The sequence below is a fragment of the Scheffersomyces xylosifermentans genome (assembly GCF_036884685.1).
Source record: "Scheffersomyces xylosifermentans strain CBS 12540 chromosome Unknown RJT20scaffold_5, whole genome shotgun sequence".
NCBI lineage: Eukaryota > Fungi > Ascomycota > Pichiomycetes > Serinales > Debaryomycetaceae > Scheffersomyces > Scheffersomyces xylosifermentans.
This window is the reverse complement of record NW_027042943.1, coordinates 391,271-413,122: the sequence shown is the minus strand read 5'-3', so window position 1 is coordinate 413,122 and position 21,852 is coordinate 391,271. Positions and strand designations below refer to the sequence as shown.

Here is a 21,852-nt window from a genome sequence, read left to right as displayed (position 1 = left end):
TTTACCACCATAGTATGTCCGTACATACCACCATATACCACCATATACCTCAATACGCTATACCACCACTATATCTGTCTGTCTGTCTGTCTGTCATCGAATGTCTCCCCTTCTTGCATCTCAAATGTCCCCTTCTTGCGTCTCAAATGTCCCCCTCTTGAACATTCTTGCACACTCCTCAACACTCCTCGACATATCCCCCACCTCAATTTACTTCCCAATCAGGTTAATTAATTCCACGCGTCGCGCGCCCCGAAATCCAAAAAATTTAAATTTCTTTACCAGTACGTTTAACGAAGGTTTTTCACTGGCCCTAACAAATTAACAGTGAAAAAGTGTCTTCTTTCTCCCTTGAAAGGCTCTATTTAATGGTTATATTGCCCATTTTTTTGCACTTCTAACAAGCCTACCGCCGTCACAACAGCCCCAAGTTTCCCCCATTGAAATCTCACCCAGAAAATCCAATGTCTTCGCCGCCAAATGCCCTGAATCCCCTGGGTTCAGGCTCCAATTCAAACCCAAGAAATGAGTCCCAATCACAATCACAATCACAAAACACCCCAGCAGTGCCCTCTTCGCCGCTCTTCTTCGCTACGTCGTCGAACCCAGCATCAGAAGCAAGTGCGGGCCAGTCCCAGACTCAACGCCGTGAAATCTCGTCGCCTCTTCACTTCACTTCATCCGTCCATCACACCTCGGACTTGGGCTCATCGCAAAGAAGATCAGATAGACTTACCAGCGATGTCGATAGAATCGTCCGTAGAAACCAGAGAAGCGATCTTCACGACTCCACGGCTTCGCCAATGAGAAGAAGAATCTTTAATCAATCGGTTTCGACACCTCAAAGCGGTCCTTCGGGCCTGAATTCTCAGAGTAGCCCTGCCAATCTCTCTTCTTCACTCAACACAGACACAACAGAGACAGATGAACCAGTCAGAGTGATCTGGGGTACAAACGTGTCCATTCAGGACTGCTCCAATGCGTTCCGTGACTTCTTGCTTTCTTTCCAGTACAAGGCCAGAAAACTCATGGACGGAAGAGATATCGAACCAGAAGATAGCGAATTGTATTATGTTCACCAATTGAACGTAATGCGTGATATGGGAGTCACCAACCTCAACTTGGACGCTAAGAACTTGCTTGCCTATCCACCAACAACCAAGTTATATCACCAGTTGATCAACTACCCACAAGAAGTAATTCCTATCATGGATCACACCGTAAAAGACTGCTTGGTTCAGATCGCTAACGATTCCAATGAGTTTACCAACGAACCATTGAACTTGGACGATATTGAAACCAACGTCTACACAATTCGTCCCTACAATATCAATGCCGTAGAGAGGGGAATGAGAGAATTGAACCCAAATGATATCGACAAATTGGTCTCAGTGAAGGGTCTTGTTCTTAGAAGTTCCTCGATTATTCCAGATATGAAGGTCGCTTTCTTCAAGTGTAATGCTTGTGGTCACACCGTAGCAGTTGAAATCGATAGAGGTGTGATTTCAGAGCCAACCAAGTGTCCTAGAGAGGTCTGTGGTCAAACTAACTCCATGATGTTGGTCCACAACAGATCCTCGTTTGCTGATAAACAAGTTATCAAATTGCAAGAAACTCCAGATATGGTTCCAGATGGACAAACTCCCCATTCGGTCAATCTCTGTGTCTATGACGATCTCGTAGACTGCTGTCGTGCTGGTGATAGAGTGGAGGTCTGTGGTATCTTCAGATCGCTTCCGGTGAGAGCCAACTCGAGACAAAGAGCTCTCAAGAACCTTTACAAGACGTACTTGGATGTTGTCCACGTTAAGAAAATCGATAAAAAGCGTATGGGAGCGGATGCTTCGACGTTACAGCACGAAATTGCAGAGAAAGAGCAAGAAGTTGAACAAATCCGTAAGATTACACCTGAAGAAGTAGCCAAGATCAAGGAGATCTCCGAGAGAGATGATCTTTATGAAGTTTTAGCACGTTCTCTTGCACCTTCTATCTACGAGATGGACGATGTCAAGAAAGGAGTTCTTCTTCAGCTTTTTGGTGGAACCAACAAGACTTTCAAGAAGGGTGGAAGATACAGAGGTGATGTCAACATTTTACTCTGTGGAGATCCTTCGACTTCGAAGTCCCAGCTCTTGCAATACGTACACAAGATCGCTCCTAGAGGTGTCTATACCTCCGGTAAGGGTTCTTCTGCTGTCGGTTTGACCGCTTATATCACCAGAGATGTGGATACTAAGCAATTGGTCTTGGAGAGTGGTGCTTTGGTCCTTTCCGACGGTGGTGTTTGTTGTATCGATGAGTTCGACAAGATGAACGATTCCACCAGATCTGTACTTCACGAAGTTATGGAACAACAGACTATATCCATCGCCAAGGCTGGTATCATCACAACCTTGAATGCTAGAACTTCCATTCTTGCTTCTGCCAATCCTATCAACTCGAGATACGATCCTAACCTTCCTGTTACCTCCAACATCGATCTTCCTCCTCCTTTGCTCTCCAGATTTGATCTTGTTTACTTGATCTTGGACAAAGTTGATGAGAAGAACGACAGACAGTTGGCCCGTCACTTGACAGACATGTACTTGGAAGACACTCCAGAAACTGTTACAACCAACTTCGTTATTCCAGTTGAGCTTTTGACATCGTATATCCAATACGCCAAGGAGACTTTTAATCCTGTCATGACTAACGAGGGAAAGAACGAACTCGTGAGAGCATACGTTGAGATGAGAAAGCTCGGTGAGGATTCAAGATCTTCTGAGAAGAGAATAACTGCTACTACCAGACAGCTTGAATCTATGATCAGATTATCTGAAGCCCATGCCAAGATGAGACTCTCGGAAAGAGTTGAGCTTATTGACGTGAAAGAAGCTGTGAGATTGATCAAATCAGCCATCAAAGATTACGCTACTGATCCTATTACCGGAAAGATTGACATGGACATGGTCCAAACAGGTACCACCTCTGCTCAAAGAAGAGTGCAAGAAGACTTGACCAGTGAGATCATGAAGGTTCTCGAAGAGAGTAACAACTTGATCAGATTCAATGACTTGGCAGTGAAGTTGAACGAAAGAGCCTCCATTAGAGTTGAGAACCTGGACATCAACGAAGGTATCAAAAGATTACAACAAGAAGGTAAGATCATAGAAACTGGTGACCAGCACAGAAGAACTATCAGGAAGATTGCGATTGTGTGAGGGGCCAACTAATGGAGAGTTATTCGGCATTAGCTGAAAAGTGGTGGTAGCTGTTTTACTTCTTGGATGTATTTTTGCTTATTGTTGCAAGTATGATTATAGTTTGCTTCCTGGAAAAGGATTAATATACAGATATATACAGAGTCTTGGTTGACATCACGAAATGCTTGTACAAGCGCTTGCTATTACCGGTGATATAAATGGAATTTAATTTTTGTATTTTTACAAATGATATCTCCAATTCTTTCCTTTGTTCCGTATTGCAAGTGTTTTAAAGGAAAGTGAAGCCCAGACCAAAATTCAAATAAGAGATTATTTTTCAAAAGATTATTCTTTAAGCGAATATGGAGTACGAAGCATAGTATCCAGCTGAAGACTATAAAGACCAAATGTTCAGGTGAACATAATGCAATTTCCTTGTATTTGCCCGGTTTGGCTAATTCCGTGCATATCCACAAGCTCTAGATGTGATAAATACTCTTCATTGCATAAGCAAATATATTAATGAGCTGCAAAGAAGCATGCCATCGCTCTTCTTCTATTCTGAATAGAATGTGGGTTGTCTATCTAGAATAGATATTGTGGGTATGCATTAGCAGTTCTGCCTGCATGTTCTTTGATAAGGATGAATTTTGCAGCCAAACGTCTCTAGGTGTCTCCTTAAGCAGGTTGACGTAAAATGCAACAACAACAATAAATGACAAGGGGATAGCATTTAAGTGTGGATGCATAGGAAATTATTCTATTGAAATTGCATTGCATTTCCACCAGTTCATTAACGGAGCGACAAGTAAATCTTTTTCATCTTTCCAACGAGCTCTCCTATTCGTTATGGACGTGGCGGATTTTCTCCCTGGGGTGATACTGTCATGTATTTCAAAAGTTGCAACTAAATGGAAACGGTCAAGAAACATACACAAGGTCACAAAACTCATTACAGGGAGGAAAGCGAATGGCCGCTATATGGCCAAGAAGTTACACCATCTCCCCCGCAATGTACTTGAAAGTTCCCTACGCAAGGTCTCCAAGAAAGCCTTGAATGAATTATCAACAGTAGAAAACAATTTGCAGCTAAGATCCCTTGCCCTTCAAGCATTGAAGAATCTGACTCCAGTCAGATTGCAAACTGTTGAAGTTATCTATCATAAGAAGAGGACCATTGAAGAAGTCCTACAAATTGAAAATAAAGCTGTTCTATGGTGTAGGTTTGGTGATCTTTTGGATCCACCTTTGGATCCAATTTTGGATACATATCCACTGGTAATTCTAGATATCAAAGACGTTGAACTTTACAAGTTGCTCTCCCTGAATCCACGGTACATCGCTGAAACAAGAATTACTCTCTATACTACCTGTTTGGTGACAATAGCCCCAAAGGAGGAATACAATATAGAAAGTGTAGTGTTAGCTTTCAAACTCAGCTATAGCCAAGGTTACTTGACGGAGGCTGAAGCAATGGACTGTTTCAAGATTCTCAACAGAATTTTTCCTAAGGCTTCCCAAAGGTATGCCGACTTCCATGTCTTTGGTGTTGCGGACATCACAGCCTATCAGAAATCCTTTCCACGACTAACTTCATTTGATTGCGGGAATAAAGACATACCATGGGTACGAAATTAGGGGTTTGCCAACTTGCGCCGTCTAACAGCTCCTATACATGCTCTGACTATAGCACCAGATGGTAAAATAGTTCCAGACTTTTCTTCTGCAATTCAAGAATTGAATTTGGGTTCTCTGGTCTGGAATTGTCCTGAAGCTGTTGTAGACCTTAGCAATCTCACAGAACTCCGCAAGCGGACCCTAATCCTAACTGAAGAATTAGTCGAATATCCTCAATGCTTATATGAGTTACGGGTCATCTTGAGATCTGTCCATGCCGACAGCCTTATCCGTTGGAATCGCCTTCAGAAACTTGTAAGTAACTTGCTGGGTCATGTTCACTTACGGATATTGCACTTAGACTTGGATGATTCGTTTTCGACTTATCCACCGGGTACAACACTCTACCCCAAAAGTCTGGGTACACTCACGAAATTGGATCCAATTTATATTACCTGTAAACTTAAGGGAATTTGCAATAGTCGGGACTTCTCTGTTCTATTTAAGGCCCGATATCCAATTTCCAACAGAATTGGTCGCTTTAAAATTGAATTATTTAAGAGTGGGCAAGTGGTCTGAATTCAAGTTTCCCAACAGTTTGAAATTCGTTAATCTTTATAAGTTATGCAGCAGAACTGAAAAAATTAGCGATGACTACACATTCTTTGCTTTTTTGGTAGATGTCTTTCATGAATTGCGGCCTTATAAGTCCATCTTGATCCGAAATGAGCGCTTTGTCCGTATTAAATAACTACTCAAGCACAGTTATTGTGAGCCCTTTCAAGCTGGAACGAGTATAATAGTAGTCTGAAAAATGGGTGATAGATAGTATCTATCACACAATAACAATCTATGAATATAACAAGTGAAAAGATGGAATGTTGAAACCCCATACCACTTAGTGGTTATCAGTAGAACTATCCAAACATGAATCAATGTAATTTTATAATTTTGTATTAGAGTATATAGGATGTAAATTAGACAACAGCCTTGCTGTCAGAGTGGTCCAGGACCCTCTAAACATTGCAACATCTCTTGAATTTTCTGTCTTGTCTCCTCAAGAAAGAAGTATCCAAGAATAAGTCCATGCGAAGGGGTCTCCTTATCGAGCTCAGCAAGTCTTTCACCAGTTTGATTGACAAGATTTTCAAGATCGCCATCGATTACTTCAAGAGCACAGGTCACTTTCTCGAGATCTTTGAACTGAAGAAGAACATTGACATTCCGTGTTGCCTTAAGGAATTCATTGCACACACGGGATTGTGCCAACTGCTCCATGAGCCAATTAGACGAATTATTAAACCTTCTAAGCCTTTGTTTTTCCATAGCATATGTTTGATTTATGGTAGCTTTAACTTCTCTGGCTTGAGCAAAAATTTCAGGAAATGTCACATTGCCAGACTTTAACGATTGCTGAACAATGTCAGCAACATCAAAAAGATCGCTGAATATTCTCTTGCTACGGATCACATTTTGTGGTGGACCCTGGACGGGGTGAACAACTCAAATTTGCGGGTAGAAATGATCTCCAAAATAGTTGAGCTAGAGTGTTTTGCTTCTACCACCCTATGAATGGATAACTGTTGAATTAGATTTCCTGAGACTACCTGAAGCTCTTTGAGAGTATTCAAATTTTCATGACAATGAGTTATCCAAATTGATTGTTTGTATCTTCTCACGCTTTGACTATAGTTCTCACAGGTATCAAAGAGATAATCAAAGCATTGGATTGATTTGTTTGCTGCACATTGATTCTGTTACTTTCATTCTCTTTTGCTGTGTCATAGATTTGAATTTGTTGATCAGTTGCTGTAACAGCAAAAATGGCATAGTCTCTACTAATTCTAACTTCCTTATAGTGGGATACACGCCTGTCTTCACCATTTATTTTGATGGTCTTCACCACTGGTATTCTTTCCATTTAAAGAGTAGCAATAATCTCTAGGAATATATAGAAATCTCCCCCTGTTGGGACCAAGGCGATCAGCTATAGTTCTAAATGGTAGAAAGACTTCAGAAGAAGAACATTACAATAGTAACCGCCAGTTTTAATAACCACAAAAAGGCTGCGAAATAGTCACCGCTAAGAGAGCAGTTGCAAAACCCAACTCTAAGGAGCTCAAACTTTGCCACCATAGCCTGTTAAGGGCAAAACAAGCAGGGTGCAGATTGGCCTGGTTGCTATTTCCTAAAATCTTCTGCCGTTTCAAGTTCAAGCTTGAACCATGATATTATGGAGGGATTCAAAGCCCAAAAATTAACCACAAAAGACTTCCTCTGTATTCCAGAGGCCCATTTTCATACCCCTTGCAACCTCACAAGAACTTCTTGGTCTCCACTTTCTTTGGGGCTTCTGGAACAGATTCTTCCACTACACTTTCATCTAATTTGCCAGCACTCACTTTCTTTCTATCAATTTCTTGCTTCAAAGCAACTTCTGCATTTTTAACAACTTCCAAATCAGTCTCAAGTTCAGCTTCTGCCATCTTCAAGAAGTTCTCAAGCTGTTCGTCCAACTCAATATCGGTCACCGTATTATACTTGTTTCTCGTCAAAGTATTGGCTATCTTTAAATCTCTGGTGATATCTACCAGTTGGTCTTTCTTCAACTTCTCAATTATCTCCTCGAGAATCGTAAACTTCGCTTCGTGTGCATTCACGAGGCCCTCAAACTCTTTACGGTTCTTCATTAAGTCTACAACGGCTGAACCAAAGACAAGTGTAAGGAAGATTGATTTAAAGACCGGAGTTCTTACAAGATCTCTTACTCTTGGCCTAGTCCGCTTGAATGAAGTTTCTGCAGCGGTAGCATTGAACCTCTGGAACGTACGAGAGCCAAGTTTCACTGAGTTTCTAAGCATATTTACCAGTAATGTTCAATGATTCTCAAATTATCAATATTTCAAAGCGATATGATGTAGATAACTACCAAAACAAAGTCAGATTTGAACGGAAAAATTCCAAAAAAAATCAATGACTAAGTTCTGTCCCACTTGAAGAATTAATCTATACTCCTAAAACAAGGATAATGTCCTTCAATTAGTGTTTTAAAGGAAGAAGAACTGCTAGGAACATCAAGAGAATCTGATTTTTCAAAATTCAGTAATAAATTGGCCAAACAATTGCGGCATGGATGTCTTGATGTTCGATGATTGCAAATTGTAGAGATCCTTGCCGCAGTATATTTTGGTTTATATTAATTGAACTACTGTAGGGGTGTTAAGAAGCTCCATTGGAGTGATGACAGTAAGTGGTTGATAGAAGATGGTCGATTTGAATGAAGGCAAGATCAATAGGGTAAGAAAGCAGGTTAAAATTGTATTGAACTTGTTTCTGTATTACATTTGTAAGGAATGGGCCTTAACAGTGACGACTACTTCGTGGGAATTGAATTTCATAGGAATTGAAATGATATTTAATTGATAAATTGTCCTGTGGACGTCTGCTTATAGCATGATCTTGTCTACTTTATCCTCCCACCTTACTCCTTAGAACAGCTTATAGCTCCATTGCAATTTATATATTAGCAGCCATATCACGTGCCTTATACCCCGGATATTGCCTTTTTAAGGCTGTCCCCCAAAACCGGTTGCTCCACGCAATCAATTCCGGAATTCAAATTTTGCATCCAGTTCTCGTTGCGGCACGGGTGTTTAACCCCGTAATTCGATTTTTTATCCTGGGTGCATAACAGCCCGCTCCCGCGTATTTCTCAGCACTAATATCAATATGTCTCTTCATTATATGGCAGTATACAATTAAATATATCATTCTATATAGTTCTTTCTGGTATCTGAAGGAATAATTACACGGCGGTTGGCCTGGATTGATTATAGAGCAGCTGTGGATACTTTGAACTGCTTTTGAGAAGAAAATTGACAATTTCATTGCTGTTTGTTTGCTGTTGAGTAGCCCAACTACGTATATCAGTAGTAGTATACGGTGTATTGAATAGTGTTGTATATATCTGTACTGAATAGAGTTCGGTGAAAGACATTGAAACGGGTTTGTTTAATAGTCATTGATTTGAATTGACTAAGAATATCGACTTGTGGAAGATCGGAATCGAAATCGGAATCGAAATCGAAATCGAGTCCGATTGATATTGAATTGATTTGATTTAGATTGTTATTGAGTTGAATTGAATTGAATTTGAATAGGATTAAAGCTGCTGTTTCTTGTTGATTAATAGTGACCAGTCACAAAAGATTCAGAAATAACAAAAAAATAGCAAAAAGACTGGTAATTCACAATATCAAGTTTTGGTGATATCAGTCATAGCGTTAAAAGCAATCATTACAGTCATTAGACTTGTTAGATATTGATCGTTATCCTGTTGATATAAAGACACAAACGTTCTCACATCAGAACGAATAGAAATTCAAAGCAACTTAGTGTGATATCATCAACCTAGTGTCATATCATCAACTCATCAACTCATCAAATCGTTGAACATACGCAACCTAAAAACATTTGGCCAGACTTCATTAGCAAGGTCTTGCATTTGATCATATATTTGGATCCGTTAGGTCTTTGTATCTTCATTTGTTAAACCGTTATTCATACATACCATCTCCACCTGACTTCGAAAAGAAGATACTTTCACCATTTTACAACATACAAATACAATAGAACAGTTGTATTCCAACTTTCAAGACGTTAACCACATATATCCTCACAATGGCATCTACAATGAAAGTACCCAAGGTCACAAGCATTCTTCTTGTTGTCCTAACTACCCTAACCCTCCTCAACTTCGTCCTTAAATACTATACCTATTTCGTGCTTTCGGTTTCATCTTCATCAAAGGCATCCGAAGTCAACTCCATAGCACAGGAGACAGGAGAAGTGCCTCATCCTCATGAACTCTTCGTGCCGTTGCTTACGTTCATTCCTGGGAAATCCCCAGTGATATCTCGGCCATGGGTTCTCATCACAAGCTCATTCATCGAAGAAAACTTCGTCGGCCTCACCATGAGTTTCATGCTATTCTTCTATCTCGGTAAGTACTTGGAAACAATGTGGGGTCCCCAGGAGTTTACCAAGTTCGTGTTTGCCAACATCATTGTTGGAAACGTAGTGCTATACTTCTATTACGGCATCAAGACCATGATCTTTAAGGCAGAAGACATGGAAGTGCCGCCAGTGGTGATCCTGGCCATGGCTATCAATATGGGACTCTTTGTGGCGATTAAGCAGCGTATCTCAAACCATTACTTCATATTTTTCAAAGGAACTTTGAGACTTAAAGTGACTTTCCTTCCATTTCTTCTCTGGACAGCATGCTTTATTCTCCAATTACTCAGCGAGGAGTTCTATATACTGTGGTTATTGAGCGGCCTTGGATTTGTGATCAGTTGGACGTACTTGCGCTTCTTCAAAATAGGAACGAATGAGAGACAATCCTATCTCTTGCCTTATTCCATTAGTCGGAAGAGATCTCACAAAAAATACAAGGCACACTCGCCGGTTCCAGGTAAAAGCAGCAATATTGGAGACAACAGTAACCTAGAAGCTGTCTCAATTGGTGGCACTTCCCTTGGTGTACCTGGTACTCCAACATTGCAACTAGATGACATCCTGATAAAAGGAGATCGCTCAGAGCAGTTTTCTCTTTATACTTTTTTTCCCTCACCTTTATCAATGGTTGTAAAGCTTTTATCTTCGCTTGTTTTCAATACTTTGGTTCATTACAAGGTGCTTGATGCAAAAGACTTTGCTGAGTTTGATGAAGAGGATAATGACAATCTACAAGTTGAAGATCTCAATAATTTGCAAACGGGCTTGTTCGACTTATCCCCATTAAAAGGCGCTGGAAACGTCTCTGCTATTCCACATGCTAGTTCGACCATGAAAAAGGTGTGGAACTGGTTAAGTACTGAGAAGACCTCATCTGCAAAACCTTTCAGCATAAAGTCAAATATGGACAAGAGAAGGAAATTAGCACTCAAAGAATTGGAGTAACCATTGACACATATATTCCAACCTTCATTTGCATTTCATAGATAGAGCAACTAAATATATATCTAGTCAAGTACTTGTCTTGTTTTGTTCTAGTTCAAGGACAGCTTTTCTACTAACCTGGCCCACATAATATTCATCAATATAGTTAGTTCTATTAGTAAATATTTATGTATATATATACATTATGCAATGGTGATCGTCCGAAGCCTCGGTTCTCTATTACTATTTGTACATCTCCACTTCTCATATCTTCTCCATTATGAACGCTTGTTCATTCATCCAGTTTGGTTGCTTTCTCATTCACTTCATTTTCCTTGATATATCTCTTCATGAAGCCCAACAAGGAATCGCTACGATTGTACCAGTCGTCGCTTTCCACGTCTTTAATATTGTACACCAAACTTAGGTTGTTCATCAAGAACAGAGCCTGCTTGTAGTTCTTCAAAGGAAGCCACTCTCTGATCAGCAATAGGTACCAAGTAGCTGACTTTCTATATCTCATCAAACCTGCCAATCCATTGTTTAATGGAGGTCTTAATTTATACGGATTGTGGTAAAGACCTTCTTCCTTCTCTTCTTTTGTCTTTTCGTCCTCTTCAGTCTCAGCATGGATCATGGTAGTTCCATCGAATTTAATCAAATACCTGTTATCGTCGTTAAGGAAGATACATTTTCCAAAGCAGTATCCAAGTCGAGCATACAAAATGGCTCTAATGACTTGAGGTCTCTGGCCATTTGCCAATAAGTGGCCATCGAATTCTCCCACAAGCTTCAAGAGATACTTTTCTATCAAGTCATTCCACCACCACGAAATATTGAAAGTCAGACATATGCACAAAAGAAGCTCTATTACGATAACAAGAGTCTTCAAGCAATAAGTTTTCAAGTTGAGTCTCAGCTTAAAGGTATATGTGAGGTTGTCAATATATGGTTCGATAATATCGTGACGAATCTTCCGCAATGTGTTCTTATCCGGCTGTACTGGGTTCAAGTTCACTTGCTGGGTCTGAGCAAGAAGTAATGAAACTATACACATCTCCTGTGTTGACGCTACGTAGACCCATGCCTTATCGTTCGTGTAATCTTTTTTGATCAAGTCATACGTTGAGTAAGCGTACTTGAAGTCCTTTAGTATCAAGGACCAGTCAGCGAGTTTTCTGATTGTCTGCTCCGGAGTCGACTTATAGTAGTAGTTTTCATGGTAGTTAAACGATGCAGAGTTTAATCCTGTTGATGAAGATGATGTTACATTGGAAAGATTGGAGTCACTGTTGTTATTATTGAAGAACTTCCGCGATGCACTGAAAAACCGGCCTGTAATTGACTTCTTGGGCTGGAGCATCTGGTCATCCCATATTCTAATCTTTGCTTGCATGTGGGGAATAAGGTGTTTGTTGATATACTCGTAGAGCTTTATCCTTATGATTGAATCAGCGGATTTCGGAATTTGGAGGTAGCTACAAGACTCGGAACTCGATTCTTGAAGTGAGATCCGCTGAAGATCCTCATCTATGGTGGAATTCTCAATAATTGAAAGCTTGATGAAGTTCCCTGGTTTATCTCCATCTTCCGTCTCAACAATGGGTATTGCTGTGGAGTTAGTGTTGAGACTGGACCGTATCTTATTTTGGAATGCGATGATATCTGAACTTGGCACTTTGTTACTATCGAAGAGAACAAAGACATGGATAAGTAAGTCGTCTATTTGGAAGAACTTCGGGAAGTTGAAGTTCCGGAACTCGACGATTAGCTTACGAAGACTTTCGATCGTATCGTTTTCATAGTCAATGACGAAAACTTGGGAAATTGGGTGGTTGAATGTTTCAAACGGAACAATCCGATTTGATGTGATGACTTTGTTAAAGAAGGCCAATGTTAGCCCCTTATCAGTAATGTTTTCGTCCTTAGCTGTGTGTCTAAGAAGCAATTCTAGGTTCAGAATGCTGAACAATTGTCTTAATTGAGTACTCAGTGAGGACGAATTAGCTCCGATCTGAGAAACAGTAGTGACAGCAGAACTGATTGAAGAAACGGGACTTCCAGCCATGCCGGTGCTGGCAAAGTTGCTGCTCGCTGTTGTGGTATTGCTGCTATTACTGTAGACATTGGTGATACCATTGCTGTTGTCGCTACTGCTGGCATGGATGATCAGGAGCAATTCAGGCAATGAAGGCTCGAATCGGACGGGGAAAGAAGGGTAATTTTTGGTGATAAGCTGGTTGTTTATGATCTTGAACAGTTGGTTCGGCACCGTGTACTTGGCGTTGTTGCCGTATGGCCGGAATACTTGCAGAGTAGAGATGTTCTCGTTGCCTAGAACTCTCTGGAAGAAGACATCAGCATTATGTGACGACTGGATGGAAATCAACGGCAGAAACGTGTGGTGAAGGAGATGCTGACGTGCCGTATACGGATCCAAGCCGCTAGGATAGTCCATAATGCAGTTTCGAACTGGAATTGAGCTGTAATGGTCCTTCTGAGTTAAAGAAGAAGTGGTATAATCATATAAAGAAGCCATAATCTTCAAATGTCGGTATATGTCTGACTGCATATGGCATGAGATCTGCGACACGGGAGACATTATTCCTAGTTGGGAATTTTTTATTGAGTGGTGGGCACTAAATGAGATCCGTGACGCAGTAGTTTATGGTATTGGTCACGTGATGATATTGGGTTTTTGATCTTGTGTTGAATCTTTGAAGGGATTTGGGAATGGAAATGGAAGTGGAAATGGGAGTCAAAATACCAATGCTAATATTGTGATTGTACTTCGCTGCTACCCAAAGGATTCTCTAGTACCCCCAGGTATCTATCTTTTATCGGCCAACATTCATCTTCCTTCTAATTTACATGGAGAATATAATGACCTGCATATAATCTGCCATTTTGAAATATCTGCGACATTTTGAGACATTATGGGGTGAAGTTATTGTAAAATGTCGTGTTTATATAAATAGGTAAACTGGATGGTACTAGTATTCGTCCCGTGATACGGAAAACATCTATAAAGGCCGAAAAGCGTATGAGATGAAGTTCTAGCATTACTTTTGAACTGACTGAAACAAAATCGGATAAAAAAAGAATGCCTCCGCATTCGTCAAGGAATCTTGTAAGAATACCCTCAACAAAGATGCCTTAGGGAAGCACTGATTAGTTGCAAAGAAAGCTCACATTAATGACAAACTCCATCCATTCAAATTCTTCTTCTCATTAAATAACCACCTTCCAACTCGATTTCAACGCCAATTCCACTTCCTTCTCCTATGACATCCAAATAAGAATTGTCCAAATCCAGGGTCCAATATGTCACGTGATTATGTACAAACCCGACCGTCTTATACCAAAAGCCCATGCCGCAAGGATTTCTGCCACAGCCAATTCTGCAAAAATTCCGCCCATTTTTCACCGACAACTTCTTTCGATCTGTTCCCACCCATCAAACGGGCTTATCGCCTGCTCTAAACATAACCTTCTGTGCGTTGAAGCACCATCCAACCATCATTAGCTTGTACTGCCAGATCCAGCAGCCAGCCGCGTCTCATCCGAGTAACTGTGTCACGTGACTGTGGCCTCACCTGTGCCAACCTGCATCTTCTGGTCAAATGCGGTAGTGCAGGAGTCTAAAATGGAAATGGAATTGGTAACCTGCAATCCGATTGCGTTGCAGGATGCGGCGTGTTTCCTGTTTGGGCCCAATCGTCAACACAATCTGCTAACCTAAACAAGCGACACGTAACAACAAAGGGAACATGCAAGTCTGTGTTAAGAGGAGAAGGGACGGCTTACGCCTTGAAGGGCAGTTCTGGGGTCGAATTTTTGACAGAAATGAGGTGGCTAACGGTGACAACAAGTTGATGGCATCCGGCTAGCAGCAATGCTCGAACCCGAGTCTTTTTTGCTAACATTTTCCAGCATTTTCCAGCATTTCCCAACTTCAAACATACCCTTAAACCGTAATCCCCCTAAATCATGAAACATCCAAACCTCACTCCCCGAACCTCTGCAAAACGTTTACGCTGCGAAAAATGGTGTGTCGCGACAATTTGCAATTCTGGGTGAAACAATTAGGGTTTTTGACGATTGACGGTGTGAAACAGACGAGACCCAAGTTGGCATCAGGGGCTTGGAGATTCTCGGGTACAGTTGGGGGATATTCGTGGAAAAATGGACCATGCGTTACAGTAGTTGCAGTAGTTGCCGTTGTTGCAGTAGTCGCAGTAGTCGCAGTTGTAGAAGTGGGATTCGGAGAATTCGTCGTAAAAGTTAGTCTCAGCAGCTCACTTCACCGTGTGTAGTCAATGATTTGCGCTGGTCGCTAGAGTACAGGGCGGTGGGTGGTAAGCTGCTGGATGTAGCCCGACTCCAGAGGAATAAGGCGACCACGACAACCACATCCACAACAACAAACACAAGGTAATAACATAAACATGCCCCCCCCCCCCCGTCGGTGGTAGTCTTAGTCTTTAATCATAACAAGTTTTGGGGCAGTCTCCTGAACATCAACATTCGAATTCGAAATTGGAATTGAATTTGTATTTGTGTTTTAGGGCCGACCGTAAGGAATTTGTATGAAACATTTGTTGTTTTCTGTTGTTTTCTGTTGTTTTGTTGTGTCTGCCTGACTGTCTGTCTAACTTTCTTACCTGTTCACACACTCTCTCTCACTCTCACTCCCACTCTCATTCGTGTTCTCTGAATATCTTTCCACTTCTTCTTCTTCTTCTTTTCAATTTCATTCCCACTTCTTGTTCTTCTTTTCTTTCTTCTTCCAAATTTCTTTGCAACTTTCTTTGCAACTTTCTTTGCAACTCCATTGCAACTCCATTCCCACCCCACCCCACCACTCCTATCCACTTGCAACAGTACCCGCATTCCTCCTCGTCGTTCTGCTGCTGCTGCCTCCTCCTCCCTCTCCTACCACTCCTACCAAAACCCCCCTTATCAATACACGTTGAGAGACGCACCAGAAAATTTTTCGTTACTTGCATCTTTTTGTAGGTTACGAATTTTACTGTTTTCATCAACCCTCTAATAACCAGCCCATCCCAAAAGGTTGAACCAGAGGCTAGTTAAGTGGATAAGAAAGTTGCTTTTTAGTGTGGGTTAGCAGGTTCAATTGACTTGAGCGTCCCCCACCATCGTTAACATTCACTTTGCCGAAAAAACTACGAAAAAAACACCGAAAACTCACCGTCTGGCTCCACTGTTAGTGTATTTTTGCAATACAAAAAGAGACGGCACCACTCATTTTATTCGTCACACGGTGAAAAGTCGGACCAAACCGTTCTAGGAGTGCCCAAATCGACTATCCACAGTGCCAGCACCGTCGCCCCGACCCGCTGCCTCGACCGTTCCAACCAGTTCCGCCAAAAAAAAACCGGTTTCAAACAACAACAATCACTAAATAACACCGTAATCGCCTAATACCAACCATGGCTCCTCGACTGATCTCAGCACTTGTGCTGTTGCTTTACCTCCACCAGTCGCTTGCGGCTTCGTTCCAGACAGTGACACCGCCAGAACTCAAATTCCTGGAATTCGGCGACCGTCTTGGTGTGTTTGGCTCGTTCAACGCCCTTTCGTTCTACTCGTTCGTCAACGAATCACTGTTTTTGAGTGCTCCATCGGACACCACCACAAGCCTGACCAGTGAAAACGGCAATAATAGCAATAACTTGTTTCTAAGAGACATAGTCGATAATAATAGCGTGCAATTCGCCAATGTCGACGGACCGATCAACCAAATCGTGCCCATTTCAAACGACACTGTTCTCATCAATGGTGATTTCACAACCTTCAACAACAAAAGTATCACCAGTCCTATAATATATAATGTCACCTCGAGTGAGATCACCAACATCATACCATCTATTCCCAATAATAGCACAAATAATAATAAGAAGAAAAGAGCAGATATCCCAACTTTCTCCAGCGGATCTGTGAAAACCGTCTATGTGGACGGTGATTTGATCTACCTCGGTGGTGACTTCGAGTTCAATGGTACCTACGGTGCCGCCATATACAACCAAACATCCAAGGAGCTTTCCTCCACTCCTTTCCAGGGTTTTGGCAAGGGATCAACAGTCAATGCCATCACAAAGGTATTTGACACCAACAATAAAGATGAAGGGGACGAACTTTCCTACGGTTCGATTATCTTCGGAGGAAACTTCAACACACTCGGCTTGAGTGAACTCCTTGTACATAACATATCCACGAATGTGTCCAGGCCGGTCAATCACACTAATCATACCAATGTTTCGTTCATTTCTGCAGAGCAGCAAATCTCGCTTAGACATGGTATTTTCACCAGTGTGAATGCAGCTCCTGGAGCAGATGGTTCGGATATTATATGTCCAACTAATGAGGATACGTGGTCCTTGGAACCACAACAAGGAGGTCAATGGCTCGTAGAATTGCCAGATGAGATGAAGAACGTGAAACCAACTAAAGCTAGGTTGTATATTCCTCCAGGGGAGGACGGAACCAAGCTTTTCCGTATCTACTCTTACCCTAATAGCGGTATCATGAATCTCTCATACATTGATCCAGAAACCAACCAGATAACTTTCTGTGATGCCTGGTGTCCTTTGACGACATTGGATGTGTTATCCGATGCAGTTACTTCCAATAGAAAGAACGCAACAGAACTCGCTGATAAGTTCACCTTTGTTGATCCAGAAAACGGTTCTTTCGCCAAATATTTCGATCCACTGGACATGACGAAGACTTTGGGTTACGGAGCGGACTACCAGGAGTTCTCCTTCGTTGACCAAGTCGGAATTGACCAAATTGGTGTGACAATCATTGATTGGTATGGAAACAAGGGTGTTCTTGGTGGTTTTGAGCTTTATTCCAATGCTATTACAGTTTATGGAAACGATACTTTGAACGAACCCAATTGTGACGTGGATGAAGGCAATAATCTCGCGCAAATCAATTCGGGTGACTTTCAGTCTATTAGAGACTTCAACCCTGCTGTGTTAGACACAAATTACTTGGTGGCGAAGGGAACAGAGGCTAAAATAACCTTATATCCTAACATCTCGTACAGTGGTAACTACTCGATCATTATGACGACTCCAGGTTGTACTTACGACAACTCCTGTGATCAAAGATCTATCCTTAACGTTTCCGTGATAGACAGTGGTGATAACATCTTAGAGTCTAATGTGATATGGCAAAACAACTACTTCGACAAATTCGATTACTTATTCTATGGCCACATGAATGGATCATCCACTGACGGTGGACAAAACAGAATTGAGATTTCCTTCCTTCAGTCAATCATTGAAGGAACACAAGATCCATGGACAGTTGTTGATAAGATTACAGCTAATATTGTTTCCTTGGACAAACCTTACAATTTCAACACCACTAATTCAACAAGCAAAAACTACACTCTTGGTAGTGAATTGACATACATAAAGCTCAATGGGTTGTTCGAATACTCATTGGCTAATTTTACTAACTTCAATGCCTCCAAGGTATCATACAATTCTACAGACAATAAGACTGAATTAATCAGTAGGGAAAACTTGTTTGTGGGCAATTCTACTATCAACTTGTTGAGTGGTCAATTGGCTGAGGGCTCAGTAATCAACCAATTCACTTTGAACAACTCTTCTGACCCAGAGACTCTCTTACTTTTGGGAAGTTTCCAATCTGATTCCAAGAACCTCACTTTGAGTAACAGTAACTTGCTTACTTTAACTTTAAAGAGTTATAACAATACTAGCAATAAGACTGAGATTGGCTCCATCGAGAAGAGAGACCGTTACTTACACAAGAGAGCTGATGAGAGTAAAATTTTCGGAGCTACCTTCAACGACTCCGTAACTTCTCTTGTTGACTTCAATGGAGGTATCTTCCTCTTGGGTCAATTTGGCCTTTCTAGTGGCGGAAACTCAAGCATTAAGCTCCATGATCTTTCCAATAAAAATGCATCGACATCTTCCATCAACAACTTTGCCTTCTTCTCCCAACAGGAATGGTATGGATTTGGTAATTCGTTCCTTGAATACAACTTCGACCTGTTCACCAATGTGACAATTAGTGACATTGAATATTATGTCTTTGCTGCATCTAGTTCGAACATCTTTAAGACATGGGATAACACACACCTTCAATGGGTCAATGACACCGACCATCAACTTAATATTACCCATGCCTTGAACCTTAATGCTAGGCAACAGATTTTGGGTGGAGAATCTTTCAACGTTATGGACCTTTACAACAACGATCAAGCGTATATTCAAAACAATGCCAACTTCAGTAAATTCAACATTGACGTTCCTACTAATCCACAATATGATATAACCAATTCCTATTATGTCAATAAGTCGTTAAGTGTTGTCGGTGGAACGTTCAGCTCCCTGAATGTGAAGAATATCGGTTTCATTGACAACTCGTCTCCTGACAAGGAGATTAGACCTCTCCAAGGAAACATTGAATGGGGTAACAGTACTGTTATCAATAGCTTGTATGTTGATAGCAGCTCCGAGTTCCTCTTCATTGGAGTTAATGGATCTGTAGCAGTGAACAACGGGGTCAACATAACTGGCGTCGTTATTTACGATCTCAAGAATAATACTTTTACTGATTTCCAACCGGCAGCACTTTCAAATGCCAATGGTGATCCTATCTCGGTCAATCTGATTGTGATGTACGGCAAAAGTAGTAAGCTACTCGTTGGAGGTGACTTTGACAAAGCGGGCTCTTTGGACTGTGTTGGCTTATGTGTTTACGATATTGCAAATACTAGGTGGACTACACCACAAGGAGAAGGTGTTACTACTTCCATAGATGGTCTGGCTACAGATATCAAGTTCTATCAATCAAATGAAGTTCTTGTTAGTGGAAATTTGACTTTGAACGGTAAAGGTGTCAATTTCATCACTTATGACTTTGATAAGGGTACCTTCAGCACTAAAGACTCGCTTAACTCTCTTGGTACTTCCAAGGTAATTAAGAAGTTCATTGTCAATGACAAGAGTAACAAGGACTTGAGTGCTAGATTGGTCGCATTTGGAGACGACTTCGTATCAGGATATGACGGTTCCAATTGGCATAGCATAGATGAACAGATTTCGTTCGATAATGACACCTCGCTCAATGATATAAAGCTTTTGGATTTAGCTAAATCCAATGCAGCAAACAATAAAAGTTTGTTTGATGCTGGCCAAATTTTGCTGTTGGCAGGTACTTTCTCTTTGAAGGAGTACGGTTTGGTTAATCTTGCTTTATTCAATGGAACCCAATGGATTCCTTACGTCTATACTTCAACAAAAGAAAACAAGATCGGTCTGGTAAAGTCGATGTTGATCGACGACTCTTATAGATTCCTGTCATCGGACGACATTAGCGTCACCAAGAATCTATCAAAAGGAAAGGTTGTGGGTATCTCATTGGCTTGTGCTTTAGGTTCTACCACTTTGATGGGATTGTTGTACATTATTCCGTACTTTGCGTTGTTCAGAAGGCAGCGTGATGAGGACGAAATGCAAGGACAAAGACTTAGAGAAGAAGATATGATGAAGACTGTTAATCCCGCAGATTTGCTTCATGAGATCGACATCCAGAGAAACACCTAGAAAGGTGATTTTTGCATAGAATCAATATTGTCAGAGACTAGTTGACATATCATAATTTATTTAGTTCTGTTTGTAATATTTAATACTACGGTTAGAGAAAAGATGCAATTGTAACTCTGTGATGAGTGCTTTCTATCCCAGTTTCTCTTTCTGTCGTATAAGCACCTAGAGCATTAATAATTTTGGTAATCGTATGAGTATACAAATCAAGGTTTGAAATTTTCTACAGAAGACAATGGTAGATCTGTTTTAAAGGAAATATCACCTGTTCCAATTATTTGAGAATTTCCTAAATTCCAACTTCCTCCAAAATTAAAATTAATAGAATTTAGAAGTTGGGAAATATCTCCCAGAATTGTATTTTTCACTATTGTTTTATGGACTCGGGAAACTAATCTGGAATATTTCTCAACTACTGTGGACTATTCTTTTGTCTAATAATTAGTTTGGTATTTTTCTCGTGATTGTCTCCCTTATTAAAGTGGGATATTTTCTACTCTCCTTAGATCGTTATTGATATTAAACATGCTTTTGCACGCCTCTTCCCAACAATATCTCGAGATTTTGTCCAGAATTAAATCCTGTGTAGCATTGGTGTATCTCTTCTTATGCCAAAGTCTCCATTGTTCAATATGCGACCCCGTACATTCCGATAAAAAATTCATTGTTATCAAGGTATACGAGCTGGAGTATTGAATTGTGGCAGAAACTCATCGATGCAGAAAGAAAGTCATCAGTATCCGGTTAGCCAGAAATTGTAGATAATATCTTTGGCTATCGAGCAAATTACAAATCAATGCCTTGCGCCAGACTCTGGCGAAAATCGGGACCATGAGCTCTACGGCTTTGCATTAGCATGGAGATATCATTTACGGTAGTCCAGCGCGAAGGCTGCTGCTTTATAGAGGCGAATATGTATCGTAAATGTATGCAAGTGGCATATTGAGGAATCCACCTAGAGGAACAGCTCATATATCCTTACTATAGAAAAGGAATCTTTCCTTAATCTTCTACTATGACCAGTGCAAAGGTTCATTGACACATATGAATGAATTCGTCTTTGCTTAATGATCCAGCATCTCTGTGTGGTTTCCTCGGTGTTCGGCCTTTGCGAATTTTTTTCCCACCTGAATGCAAATGCAGATGGTTGCAAAATATTCTAGGGAAACTACTGTACACTTGTCAAATGGTTCAAACAATACACCAACGGTAACTGTCGAAAACAATGATTTGCCAACATCTTCATCAGATAGTAGTTCTTTCGACCTCGGTGGACAAGTATCCAATGACGATGTATATTCTAGTAGCCTCCTTGTTACTATAAGCAAGCTTGAATTGCAAACAAGTTCCAGCACATACCATCCCCATGTGACACAAGAAACTCCAATGGCTGTATCCTCTCAAACAGCACTTTTCCGCAGCACATTGACAACTAGCTCGATGTCAACAGCAAGTGCACGTGTGGTGGTAACCCAAGAAGGAGGTTCAAATAGAAG

The 21,852-nt window shown here is 40.9% G+C and overlaps 7 protein-coding genes across 7 annotated transcripts; 4 read left to right on the top strand and 3 right to left on the bottom strand. All coding sequences in view use genetic code 12, as the record gives it.

Annotated features, from left to right (window-relative positions):
- Positions 1 to 236: 236 nt before the first annotated feature.
- Positions 237 to 3,616, top strand: CDC54 (MCM DNA helicase complex subunit). The gene has a single exon (XM_064920295.1). The coding sequence runs from the start codon at positions 465 to 467 to the stop codon at positions 3,198 to 3,200; it is 2,736 nt and encodes a 911-aa protein (XP_064773567.1). The 5' UTR covers positions 237 to 464; the 3' UTR covers positions 3,201 to 3,616.
- Positions 3,617 to 4,163: 547 nt separating this feature from the next.
- Positions 4,164 to 5,378, top strand: RJT20DRAFT_3156 (uncharacterized protein; the record flags this gene model as incomplete). Its single annotated transcript, XM_064919677.1, has 2 exons — positions 4,164 to 4,728; positions 4,873 to 5,378. 2 exons carry the CDS (start codon positions 4,164 to 4,166, stop codon positions 5,376 to 5,378), a joined length of 1,071 nt encoding a protein of 356 aa, XP_064773566.1.
- Positions 5,379 to 5,795: 417 nt separating this feature from the next.
- Positions 5,796 to 6,720, bottom strand: RJT20DRAFT_3155 (uncharacterized protein; the record flags this gene model as incomplete). The annotated part of the gene is made up of 2 exons (XM_064919676.1): positions 5,796 to 6,284; positions 6,499 to 6,720. 2 exons carry the CDS (start codon positions 6,718 to 6,720, stop codon positions 5,796 to 5,798), a joined length of 711 nt encoding a protein of 236 aa, XP_064773565.1.
- A 197-nt stretch (positions 6,721 to 6,917) lies between these two features.
- RJT20DRAFT_47550 (uncharacterized protein) lies at positions 6,918 to 7,844 on the bottom strand. The gene has a single exon (XM_064920296.1). The coding sequence runs from the start codon at positions 7,658 to 7,660 to the stop codon at positions 7,115 to 7,117; it is 546 nt and encodes a 181-aa protein (XP_064773564.1). The 5' UTR covers positions 7,661 to 7,844; the 3' UTR covers positions 6,918 to 7,114.
- Positions 7,845 to 9,491: 1,647 nt separating this feature from the next.
- Positions 9,492 to 10,892, top strand: RJT20DRAFT_108020 (uncharacterized protein; the record flags this gene model as incomplete). The annotated part of the gene is made up of 2 exons (XM_064915738.1): positions 9,492 to 10,275; positions 10,312 to 10,892. 2 exons carry the CDS (start codon positions 9,492 to 9,494, stop codon positions 10,761 to 10,763), a joined length of 1,236 nt encoding a protein of 411 aa, XP_064773563.1. The 3' UTR covers positions 10,764 to 10,892.
- GSG1 (Gsg1p) lies at positions 10,893 to 13,245 on the bottom strand. Its single transcript, XM_064917334.1, has one exon. The coding sequence runs from the start codon at positions 13,198 to 13,200 to the stop codon at positions 11,035 to 11,037; it is 2,166 nt and encodes a 721-aa protein (XP_064773562.1). The 5' UTR covers positions 13,201 to 13,245; the 3' UTR covers positions 10,893 to 11,034.
- A 2,745-nt stretch (positions 13,246 to 15,990) lies between these two features.
- On the top strand, positions 15,991 to 20,619 carry RAX2 (Rax2p). Its single transcript, XM_064920294.1, has one exon. The coding sequence runs from the start codon at positions 16,196 to 16,198 to the stop codon at positions 20,354 to 20,356; it is 4,161 nt and encodes a 1,386-aa protein (XP_064773561.1). The 5' UTR covers positions 15,991 to 16,195; the 3' UTR covers positions 20,357 to 20,619.
- Positions 20,620 to 21,852: the final 1,233 nt, after the last annotated feature.